Consider the following 12,914-nt stretch of genomic DNA (forward strand, 5'->3'; position numbering starts at 1 on the left):
ATAACCAGCACCCTCTGACAGACTGGGAAGAATATAGAGGGAGCAATGGACACTGCCTCCTGCACTGTCTGGTTAAGCTGTCCATCATTCAAACCACACCCAGCTTTCCTAAGGAAAGATCAGCAAGGGAGCGGTTAATCAAAAGCCTGAAACCTGTGCCCATTCAGAACAATTTGCAAGTTCTGACACCGCTGTATGTTTTTTTAATTTGAAAAAACAGATGCATAATGGATTGATACTGCAATCCTCTCTGTCCTACTCTTCCTTGGATTATGCTTCTGTGGTCTGTCCTTTCTCAAGACTTGGATGCTTTCCAGACTCCAATTTGCTTTTTGCAACCCCAAGAAAAGCTGAGAGCTGGGAGGCTGACAAAAACAAATGATCCCTGCAGAAAGCAGCAGGACAGCCGGCTATGTAAAGGAGGTGCACAAAGTCTACAGCATACACATGCTTTTTAAAAACCCAAAAAGTTGCCCGTTTTGCATTTAGGAGGCAAACAAAACAACAACAAAAATTCAGTGCAAAAGTGTTTATACAATTTAATCTTTTATGGTCATATTTAATGTCGCACCTTTTAGCTATAAACAGCACCTGTGATACTTTTAGAGTGTTTTCAAAGGAAAAAGCTGTTTTTAACTTTTGTCCTCTTCCTCTTGACTGTGAAAGCGCTTGGCGACTGCAGTGATAAGAGCAGCTCCCTTTCCACTGCCATCTTCAGAAAGGATAATCTTCACATCACATTGTGGCGACAGCTTCTTCACAGTTTCTTGTAAGATTCTAGAGAAACTAGAAGACCAAGAAATATTATTTAGAAGTTGTGAATTCTATCGGACTGGTTAAATGTGTTCTATCTTGCAGTGTTTCTATCAAATTTCGTTTTTATTTTTATTAACTATATATAGTGAAAATGTTTGTGCATCCACCTTCTACTGTGAGATTTTGGAGGTTACATCTACTGGGCTACACCTTTCTATGAACAATGGGGCACACTTACTAAGGGTCCGTCGGACGCATTTCCGTCGGGTTTCCCAAATTTTTTCGTTTTGCGCTGAAGTGCCCCGGGTTTTTGGCACACGCGATCGGATTGTGGCGCATCGACGCCGGCTTTCATTCAACGCAAATTGGGGGACAACTGATTGATTCGGACAAACTGCGGAATTTAAAAACCAAATTGTGTCGCAAGATCAGCATTCACATGCACCGGGAAGAAGAAGGTGAACTCCGGCGGACCTTAGTGGGGAAGCGACACATGCAGGAATTGAAACGCACGATCTTAGTGAATCACAGCAGCTCCATATCCTCATCGGACATTCCGAATCGGCAGCGTCAACGGGAAGGGCAAGTGAAAGTACCCCAATATGTGACATTTCTATCCCTTTGTAGTTTATTAAATCTGTATCGTAAGACTTCTATAACTTACTGTGGATGTAACTTATACAAGGTCCCATCAACACCAACTGTAGTTTTAAGATGGTCCAGACCGCGGTTTTCTCTGATTTTATCTACAACTCCAGCAAGGCCGGCTCCACATAATTTTGCTGCTCTGGTTGATACGGCGCCGCAGACTTCCTTCACAATGATACTGTCATCACATGTACTGTCTAAGCCAAGCTGTTGAAGAATCTTCCGTACCTGAAGGAGAGCTAGGCGGTCACTGTGTAAGGAAAAAAAGTGGCCATAAGTGATAAATATAATAATAATATATTTTCCTATAAAGGCAGATAAGTAAAGGTGGTATGAAGGATTGGATATAGGATGGACTATTATTGGTTTTAACAAACAACCAAGCTTCTGCAGAAGCGTTTTTGGAACATAAACCAACCATTTATTTTTGTACGTTTTATTAAGTATGTAATGTATTTATAAAGATTTTTAGGCTATGTCCTCTGTATCAAAGGTTTCAGAATTATTCTAAGATTTCTTTAAAGGACATCTACCATAAGAATTACTGATGGTAGATTGCCCAAACTTACATGCTTGTTATGTCTGCAGGGGGATGGCACCATTTACCTTATGTCTGGGAATGTCTGGATTCTTTTAAAAACTACATTACAAAACTTTGGAAATGAGCCGTAGGCGCTCCAGCCTATGTCACCGACGCACCTCTTGGCTCCGCCCTCTAATGATATATGAACACCTCCACTAATTTTAGCATGCCGGTGACATCACAGTCCCAATCTAAAATTAACAGTGTAGGGGCATGCAAATATGATCAGACGGCGAAACCAAGAAGCCTCTGGCTTATTTCCATGGTTTTATGTCATTTTTACAAGAATCTGGATGTTCCTAGACATAGGAAAAACTGTGCCATCCTGTGGAGGAAAAAAAGAACTTGTAAGTTTGGCATTTACCATCAGTAAATTTGATGGTAGATGTCAATTAAAAATCATGGATTAAATAGTGTATAAACAACGGATCCCCTAAAGAGCTCTATTATAGATGATCCATACGCCTCTGTGAACCACTTGAGGTCATTCCAGTTCTCCCAGCCACACAATTAAGACACACAGGGGCACATTTACTTACCCGTCCCGTTGTGATCCCCGAGGTGCGTTGTGCGACGAGGATTCGGAGCTGTCGCAATTCACTAAGATCGCGCGTCCAATTTCCTGCATGTGTCGCTTCCCCGCGCAGGTCCTCCGGAGTTCACGTTTTTCTCCCCGATGCATGTAAGTGCATGGCTTGCGACACAATTTTGAATGTTAAATCCCGCGCTCAGTCCGAATACGTTGGGTTGTCTGACGCCCCCCCCCCCCCCCGATTTGTGTCACATGAAAGTCGGCACGATCGCGTTCGCCAAAAACCAACCCCAGTTAAATGCGGAGCAAAATGAAAAAAAGTCAGGAAAATGTGCTTCGCAGACCCTTAGTAAATGTGCCCCACAATGTTTAACATCCTAGCCTATGCACATAATGATCTCCCGGAATAATAAACTAAGATTTCTCAGTTTAAGGATTCTGTCCCTTTCAGTTTCAACAAGTGCCAATACCTGGTATGTAGGCCAACATGAAGTGTTGCTCAATTATGCCCCAAGACTTGATCAAATTTTGAGGTTTTATATTGCAAAAAACAATCCATATCAATCTGGATTTTAGGCCTTCCCATGTGCCAAAAATTAAAAATGTGAAAAATGCAATCTATCGAAGATTTAGGAACACTTGCTGCTTCCTTGATTTGCAAAACCTTATGACTTGTTCTTCTTGGTTTTGCAAGTCGCTGTTGAGAAGTGTATTTTTAACATTCGGTTTTAAAACGTTATCAGTATGTTGATATATTAGTATGAACAGCAGAGCCACATATGGAGTTGAGCCACACTAGGTAGAAAGGAAAGGGAAAGATGTCCTAAATATTTCATAAAGTCAAATGGTGTAAAATAATAAGCCCTATCAAGACAGTGGGGTACATTTACTTACCCATCCCGTTGATGACGCCGATCCGGAATGTCCGACGAGGATTCGGGTCTGCCGCGATTCACTAAGATCGTGCATCCAATTTCCTGCATGTGTCGCTTCCCCCGCTCAGGTCCGCCAGAGTTCACCTTCTTCTTCCCGGTGCATGTGAGTGCTGATCTTACGGCACAATTTGATTTTTAAATTCCGCGGTTTGTCCGAATCAGTCGGGTTGTCCGACGTCCCCGCCCCCCGATTTGTGTCGCATGAAAGCTGGCGCCGATGCGCCACAATCCGATCGCATGCTCCAAAAACCCAGGGCAAAACGTAAAAATTCGGGAAACCTGACGGAAATTTGTCCAACGGACCCTCAGTTAATGTGCCCCAGTGGCTTTTAGGTTAGCTGTACACTTTTGATTATATTACTAACATTCGGTCATGTTATGACTCACTAGTGGTCATTAATATCTGCAGCAGCAAAACAGAGGGAGATCACAAGCTGGGAGGTCTAGAAGTAATACTGTATGTGGTAGTTGGGAAACACTAATTTATAGGATTTTAAAATAAATATAACCTTTCTATTTGAGACAGAAATTTAGTTTCAAAAATTCCTTTTGTCCTCAGTCGTTCGGAAATCTGTCCTCGGAATAAGAGGCCGCGTTTGGTTAAGTCAATCAGAATCTGTCTCACAATTTCTCCAAGGTACATGCCGCTTGTCATCTTTTCATATCTGCGTGATAGATATGCACAGACAGATGAGTCATTTGCAAACTGTAATGCAAATTTATTCAAATTATTTAGTGCATGACATTCCATTATTAACAAATCAAATATTTCACTAGCATCCCGTTTTCCATCATATTGCATGACAGCTAAAAGTGAATGAATGTAAATTTACAATTTTTTTTTATTCTTGGCATGCATAAAATATTCAGTGCAGATTTGTTAAAATATATATATTTTTTCATTTTACCTTTGTTTTCCGGGATTTAAGGAGTTTTCATCCACATGTATATCATATTGTGTCTGAATGTCAGAGAGGCAGCCGTTATCCCCAAATCCCCCCCATTCTGTGTTGATACACATTTTCCCCTCATCTCCATCTACTATTTCAATGTTCTTCATTTCTTCCATATAACAGATATTACTCCCAGTACCTGGGCAAGAAAAACATACAAAAAAGCATGTGAATTGTGTAACATTTGTGGAAGTGGGGGGTTCTGTAAACTCTATAATTTTAGGTACAATTTATGGCAATTTTTTGGTTTTTAAAGGGGTTGTCTGGGATTAAAAATAAAACACCCCATATGGATTGGAGGGGGCTATTAAAACAATAAACATTTATACCTACTTCCTCCGGTGCCCGTGTGCACCCGCAGGGCCATATGTCATTGCCGAGCCTCCGTATGTTTTCAGAGGCCGGCATGGACGTAATGCCATGGGGCCTGTTACAGCATTAGGCTGTATTCAGACGAACGTATACCCGCACGGCTACGGCCGGTCATACGTCCTCCGCAATTGAGAAGAAGAGGGCTGACCCCTCCCCTCTCCATAGATATGTAAGGCATACAGGCTGTAAAACAGGGAAAGATCGGACATGTCCTATCTTTTTCTCATGTACAAAGCAATATGGTGACGCACGTGCGTCCACTGCCATCTGTGGGGGACGTACTTACAGCTGCAAGATTGCAGCCATACATGCGTCCCCCATACGTTCGTGTGCATGTAGCAAGTTTCAATGTGGATGAGCACTGCAGAATGGGAGCACCAGAGGAGGTAATTACGTTTATTGTTTTCATATGCCCCCCCAAGCCATACATATCCCAGACAACCCCTTTAAGTATTAAAAAATATATAAGGCTGCAGCAGCCCCCTCTACTTCAGTCATTGATCAGTGGCCCCAAACTGTGGCATCAACACTTTTACTGACAAGTTTCTGGGGGAGATTTTAGAAGAAGTGTCTAAAAAGCAGAACTGTTCTAGTTGCTCAAAGACAACCAATCAGCGCTGTTTAAAAAATGAAAGCTGAGCTCTGATTGGTTTTCATGTGAAACTAGAACTTATTTACCTTACTTCTGATAAACCTCCCCTTCAGTGTCTTCGTGAAAATTAGATCAACCATTAGATCAATCGACTTGCTTCTAGTGTTAGGAATGTGTGCTGTCGGTGAAGAACATGGACAATATCCATCCATTATTAAGTGAAATGCGTGGGTAGTTGGGTGGTATGAATAGTAATAAATACTAAGGCTACCTGTACGCGAACATTGGCCAGAGAGGCAGTGAGAAATGGTCATGGACATTGGGGCTCATTTACTAAGGGTCTGAACGCCGCACTTTCGTCGGGTTTCCCGAATATTTATGATTTGCGCCGTATTGCACCGGGATTTTAGCGCACACAATCAGATTGTGGCGCATCGGCGCCGGCTTTCACGTGACAGAAATCGGGGGGAGTGGCCATCGGACAACCCGACAGATTCAGAAAAAACACAGAATTTAAAAAGCGGTTTGTGTCGCAAGATCAAGCACTTACATGCACCAGGAAGAAGGTGAACTCCGACGGACCGTGGCACAGCAGCTACACCTGCTTGATATCGGGCACACGACCTAACTGAATCCAGGCAGACCCGAATCCTCGCTGGACAATGTGCAGCAGGATCGCGACTGGACCGGGTAAGTAAATGTGCCCCATTGTTTTTTAAAGAGAACCCGTCATGCAAAATAAACCCCCTAATCTAAATATATTTTCATAAACTGCCATTAGAAAGTATTGCCTCTATCCCTTCATTGTCCCTCTACATGTCTGTAAACCTAAGCTGTATGCAAATGACCTGTGAAATGTCCAATTAGTCATTAGCATATTCAAGCTGTCCAGCTTATTTATGAGTGGGCGGCACAGCCACACCCCCCAGTGCTTGACTGACAGCCTGTATAATGAGGTGATGGCTGCTCCATGTGCTTCCTGTGCCTCCTGTATTAGAAGGATGCAGCATGTCAGCAGATGCAGCACACACACTAGCCATGCTTTACTATACATTACACACAGACATGAGCAGGGGGAGGAGAGGGGAGGGGTTACAGGAGTGACATCACTGCCTCTGACCATGTGACCAGGCTAATTTACATACTAGAGAAAAGATGATTTTGCAATGATTAATGTATGAGGGAGGGAGGCAATGACCTCCACCAGGCATTTGCCGGCGGCATTTAAAGGGTTAACACCCACGATAGTGCAACCACGTGTCAGCCAATCAAAAACTGGCAGCACATATATGATTTTGAATGTGCATCAGCCCTTATTGTCTTTATGTCATGGGTGTTGAGATGCTTTAATTTTTTCCTAATATTTTTATTAGAAATAATTACCTGCAATGAGTCCAATCTCACAGTCTGGATCTTCGTATCCACAGGTCATCATGGTTCCCACTGTGTCGTTGACAATTGCCACAATGTCCAAGTCAAACTCCTTCATAGCAGGAGAGAATAGAATTAAGAATTCCAAAAAATGTATTAAAAGTTTTCATGTTATAAAGTTACTGCACTTCCTGCTCACTGCACAAGTGCTGAGGGTGCAGGGAGAGAGAGACACACAGCGTAACAGTCTGTAAAACCACATCACAGAGGGGCTAGGGCAGCCCCTCGTGCTCATTAGCATCATTTTAGAAGTTGATTTCAGAAGGAAGGAGGCCATGGATAGCAAATATAATAAGATTACCACAGTCACGGTGCCTGTCCCCAGTTTATCATGATGGATGTTGATGGATGGTAGATTTCCTTTAAGTATAATAAATTTTTCTTCCTAGACAATTAGGGCCCTCCACAGCCTTGTAAATTCAACATTGTTGAAAATCTCACATATTTTTAATGGAAAAATGTTTACCCTCTTTTAACCTACCTTTACAGCTCATTCTTTTTAAATAATACTCCCAAATGTCTATCCTTCTTCTATTCCTCTTCTCTAGTCCTCCATTCATTGCCACCTATCAGTGCTTATTATTCTATAGTCAGGGTTGGCACACGCGTGGTAATACTATAGACATGTCATGAGGAGATGTTTATAAGGAGATTGTGAGGGGGGGGGGGGGCGTTACATCCAAGCATCTCTGTCGGGGTGTCCCGAGTGTGTCCGCAACATACAAGCTAAGTATCCCACTATCCCATGCTGCTCATGTAAAATGTAGGATTATTCTTTCATATGCTGGGAGCGCTGCTAGAGGTCGAGGGGTATGTGCAATGTAGAACAATTAAACACTTTTTTATCCTGTATGTAGCAACACCATTGTGGCTGGGGCAAGTGCAATATATATGGACAGTGGTGTAACTAGAAGCTGATGGGCCCCAGTGTAAAGTCTGTGCCAGACCCCCGACTATAATGTATGGTATATAGTAATAGTCTTCTCATATGGAAAATTGACACCTTATGGGCCCCCTAAGCCTCATGGGCCCGGTTGCGACCACACTCTCTGCACCCCCTCAAGTTACGCCCCTGTATATTGATTATCTGTATCTACTATAATCCTGCAGACCAATTTGACATGCTCTGTGCAGCACTGCGTAATCTGTGTGCGCTATATAAATAAAGAATTTACAGTCGGGGGCCTGGCACAGACTTTGCACTGGGGCCCTTCAGCTTCAAGTTACACCACTGACTGTTATAATTTTTGCGGATATTGCATTAACTCTGTGAGAATATCAGTTTTGTTTTCCCACAGTGAGACCCCTGAGGAGCCGTACTACCCCAGCGGCGAAACGCGTAGGGTTAGTGGGTCTATGTAATTCATGTCACATGACATATATTGAGGGTGTATGTTAATGATTTGTGAAGTAGACAGTGTCGTGAGTGAAAGGCCTGAGAAATATTTCAGAAATAATCAGCACATGTGATTAGTTTACTCTATAATTATGGGCTGTTATAGTGTCAAAGGGAACTTTTCACCACATTTTTCACAAATACAGCTGTACCCCATGCACATTTAACCACATAAAAAATCACTGCACGGACTTCTGCTTCTCTGCATGCACACTGCTACGATATCATGTGATATGACATGCTGTTATTTTATGAGATATATGCTTGGTGTACAGTTTGCTAATGTTAGAATGATAAAGGACCTGCAATGATGTCACCCAGGTCACATGACATAACTGCTGCATGCCGAGAAAGCATGGGGAGGAGCTGCTGGATTCAACCCGAGGAGGCCACGCCCACCTCGACTCGCTATAGACATCCTTGGATACCAGGTAAAATTATAAATTTGAATATATTTAGCTAAAAGAAGGGTGTCAGTTAGTTACTAGGGGAACCTAGCACTAGCTGTATTTGTGAAAAATGTGGTGACAGGTTCCCTTTAAACTTTTTAAGATCAAGTATTTATGTCTTATATTGGAAGATAATTAAAATTCAAACACAATTTATAGAGGAGAAAAATGGTGCGTCACAGTTTTAGGATTCTCTTCATAATGGAAGCCATAGATGCTTACATAGTAACCCTTAAAGACACATAAAACACACAATATCATTAATTGTAATGTAGAATTTGTATTTTGAGACTGACTCACATTCCTTCTCTTGATGGCTTCTCTCAACATGTCTACGACATCATGTCCTTCACACTCAGTGGCCTTGAAGCCCTTTGTCCATCCAACCAATGTTCCCTATTGAGCACAACAAAACTCCATAAATGGCGTAGTACACACTAACTTATAGACCTTTGTACAATTGTCATTCTGTGTGTGCTTATTGGTGCCTATAATTATGCTCTTTTGTACTCCACAAAAACAATTTATCGGGGGGGGGGGGGATATTTTAGCCCTTTTATTGCAAATATTGATTAACAATCATTTGCTGATGGTAGATGTTTATACTCACCTCCATGTTCCGTCCCCATCGGGAGTTACCTTCATTTGTATATTTTGAAATCGGTGTATTTCATAGAAATTATGCGTTTTAGACTATGCAAATGAGCCTCCATTGCACTAATGAGTACCTCTTGGCTCCACCGATAAGTAAATTATGCATGCCCCTTGACCGATTGGCATGCATTACTTGTATACACTCTGCTATGACATGCATAAATTACTGAGCGGTGGAGACAAGTGCTGCTCAGTAGGCTCATTTACATAGTTTAAAAAGCTTTATTACACATCGTGTTAACAAACACATTCACATGTGGCTTTGATGCATGCTGAGAAAAGGAGATATGCGTAATTATGCCGTCAACATTCCAATTGCATGCGTTAGCGCCATGTGTAAACGCACCCTTAACATGAAACAAATATCCAGTTGGGTGGTGTAATTTTTAATGAATATTCCTTAATACGCTGGAGCGGGGCTATTCACATTCATTTATAAGGGATACATTTGGGCTCTAAGTTTGTTAACTGGAACTAATAAAGCGTGTAAAATAGAAGTAAATTACAGACCTTGTCAATACGATCTTGTTTACACGGGAAGGAAAAGGTAAATCCCAAAGGCAATGGCGCGCCTTTAATTCCCATGTAGTCTAAGAATTCTGCGATACATTCCACAATGTGGTCAAACAGCTAAAATACAAAAAGACTTGTGAATAGTAAAAAAATGGAAGGAATTATTTACTTTCAGGAATGGTCTTAGCTCTGTATTTCCTGTTATTATAGAAGAAATCCTTAAAGTACACCTGACCTTGTACCTTTACTCCACCACTCCGGTCCTGACTGTTTTTTTTTTTTTTTTTTAAACAGTTGTTAAAAAGTTTAGACGAGTTGAAAGGATTTTAGGTCCCAGCTCCGTAAAAAATTTCTTTATTGAAGTACCGTATTTTTCAGACTACAGGCAGTCCCCGGGTTACATACAAGATAGGGTCTGTAGGTTTGTCCTTAAGTTGAATTTGTATGTAAGTCGGAACTGTATATTTTATCATTGTAATCCCACCAGAACTTTTTTGGTCACTGTGACAATTGGATTTTAAAAATGTTTGGTTGTCATAGGAACCAGGATTAACAATAAAGCTTCATTACAGACACCTGTGATAACTGTTTCAGCTGTTTATTGTAGCCTAGGACTAAAGTAGAATAAATTACCAATATCGAGAGGTCCGTTTGTGACTAGGGGTCGTATGTAAGTCGAGTGTTCTTAAGTAGGGGACCGCCTGTATAAGGCGCACAAAAAATCCTTTGATTCTCTCAGAAATCAAAGGTGCGACTTATAGTCCAGTCCGCACTTACAGACAACAGCTGCCTTGAGCTGTGCACAGGTCTGCCACCTGCTGGTCATTCATCCTTATAATCAGGTGCGCCTTATATATGAATCTATAAGTTTTTGCAAGCATTTATTGAAGTTGCGCCTTATAATCTGGTGCACCTTATAGTCCGAAAAATATGGTATGTTAAAATACAGTGACATGACTATGACTATGGGCATGTGATTTTTTTTCTGCCCAAAACGCGTCAGCTGCTCAGTATGAATAGTCATTTCATTGTATTTTAACCAGTTTTAAAAAATAAAAACAATACTGAGAAAATCTTATTTATTTTAGCGTCGCCATTTTTCCAAAGGTATAATATTTTTTATTTTCCAGCTGACAGAGTTGGTTGGGGGCTTATTGTTTGCAAGAAGCGTTGTTCTTTCCAGTGGTGTCATTTTGGGGCATATAACATTTTTCAGTCTCTTTTTAGAACTTTTTTTTATGTTTGGATTTGATAAAAATCATCTTCATGCAAGTTTTTATGGTGTTCACCATGGGGGTCAAATAGTGTTTTAGATTTATTGTTCCAATTGTTACAGATGTGGCGATACTGAATGTATGGTGGGGTTTTTTTTGGTGCTTTTATAGTTTATTTAATTTACCTTTGGAAAAGACTTTTTTTCTTTCTTAACATAAAAATATTTTTAACTTTTATTTTTTGCTTTACATCTTTTTTTCAGACTTGGGCTTGAACAAGTGTTTGTCTGGTTGCATGTTTAGGCCTCTGCACACGGCAATAGAAATGTATTGCAGTCTTTTAGGTAACTGACTCAGCTTGCTGATACGGTCGGGCCTGCCGTGCAGGGGCTTGGGCAGTGCCGCAGCTCTTATCAGACCCTGGGGCTGTATTAGGAAGGATAAATTCCCCACAGTAAGCTCAAGGTGGGGTTCAATCCCCAGGTGGAAGATGCAGAAACCACTTACATGTCACGGCCTGGTTAACCACGGATTGTAAGGGGTCAACAAACGGAGGTATCTCAGGTGTTACAGAAAGGTTCTGGCACCAGTTCTGCTTTTTGCAGAAGTCACTTCCCGCAGTGCAGTACTTTTATGTCCATTTGCTAGAAGGGTTTGAAGCTCTTTCCTTTTTCCGTTTACTTTTATTCATTTGGGCACATTTACTAAGAGTCCGTCGTATGCATTTCCGGCAGGTTTCCCAAATTTTTCCGTTTTGTGCTGAACTGCACAGGGCTTTTTGGCGCACGCGATCGGATTGTGGCGCTTCGGCGCCGGCTTTCATGCGACACAATCGGGGGCGTGGTCGTCGGAAAACCCGACTGATTCGGACAAACCGCGGAATTTAAAAATCAAACTGTGTCGCAAGATCAGCACTCACATGCACTGGGAAGAAGAAGGTGAACTCCGGCGGACCTGAGCGGGGAAACGACACATGCAGGAAATTGGACGCACGATCTTAGTGAATTGCGGCAGACCCGAATCCTCGTCGGACATTCCGGATCGAATGTGTCAATGGGACGGGTAAGTAAATGTGCCCCATTGTGTTCACTATGTGCACACTTACCTCTTCTCCAGTTCCTTGCATTATTTCTAATGGTATAGCAAAGATCTTGTTGTACATCCTAACATAACGTCTTCTCCTATTCCTGATTTTTACTAGCAAAACCCGGAAGTTTGTTCCTCCTAGATCCAGAGCCAGAAAGTTTCCATGCTCTATAATAAAAAAAATTGGAAATTCTAAATTAGAATCTTATTTTCTGTCACAACTACTAGAGCCGTAGCTCGTCACCCAGAAACTGTACTCAAAATTTTAATAATAGTCGAGTGTCTGCAAAACTTAATAATGAGCGAGTTGCCCTAAATTTCACATATTCAGTATAATAGTGTCTATATGAGGGGAAACCTTGACCTCCAACTACTGGTATCTGTCTCACCACTGCACCACCTCCACACAGGAGATCTCAAATAGCGGCCTGTGCCAACCAATCAGGCTTCTGCATTAATTTTACAAAGAGTGGTGGAATCTGAATGATTTTCATGGGCGTTACTGTTGCATGGCGGATAACACTGCAAAAATGTGTTTGTTGAAATGGAGTAAAACATGAATGTTTCTATTTTACAGTGCTGTTTACTTTGGTTTTAGAAACATGTAAGTTAAACTGTAAAAAAGGCAACAAAAAAAGTCACAAATAATATAGTTAGCTAGATTTAGAGCTGTCGATGTGTGGAGTGGGCTCATAGGGTGAGCCCTTGCCATACAGAGGTGGAGTTTGCTACATATTGCAGCAAACACCCACCGCTAACATCCTTGAGGTGTTAACCTTTTGAGGAGGAATGATGATCCG

The 12,914-nt window shown here is 41.6% G+C and overlaps 1 protein-coding gene across 1 annotated transcript in view; it reads right to left on the reverse strand.

Moving 5' to 3' along the window:
• Positions 1 to 558: 558 nt before the first annotated feature.
• LOC140106681 (hexokinase HKDC1-like) overlaps positions 559 to 12,914 on the reverse strand; it is a 28,893-nt gene continuing 16,537 nt past the window's right edge. Inside the window, exons 11-18 of the mRNA XM_072131247.1 lie at positions 12,134 to 12,282; positions 9,812 to 9,931; positions 8,948 to 9,043; positions 6,755 to 6,854; positions 4,363 to 4,546; positions 3,964 to 4,119; positions 1,421 to 1,654; positions 559 to 786 (exon numbers count right to left, since the gene is read on the reverse strand). Of these exons, the coding sequence (XP_071987348.1) occupies positions 633 to 786; positions 1,421 to 1,654; positions 3,964 to 4,119; positions 4,363 to 4,546; positions 6,755 to 6,854; positions 8,948 to 9,043; positions 9,812 to 9,931; positions 12,134 to 12,282 (1,193 nt within the window). The 3' untranslated portion in view covers positions 559 to 632. The remainder of the gene's footprint in view (positions 787 to 1,420; positions 1,655 to 3,963; positions 4,120 to 4,362; positions 4,547 to 6,754; positions 6,855 to 8,947; positions 9,044 to 9,811; positions 9,932 to 12,133; positions 12,283 to 12,914) is intronic.

This window comes from Engystomops pustulosus, chromosome 11, assembly GCF_040894005.1.
Source record: "Engystomops pustulosus chromosome 11, aEngPut4.maternal, whole genome shotgun sequence".
In the NCBI taxonomy this organism is placed as follows: domain Eukaryota; kingdom Metazoa; phylum Chordata; class Amphibia; order Anura; family Leptodactylidae; genus Engystomops; species Engystomops pustulosus.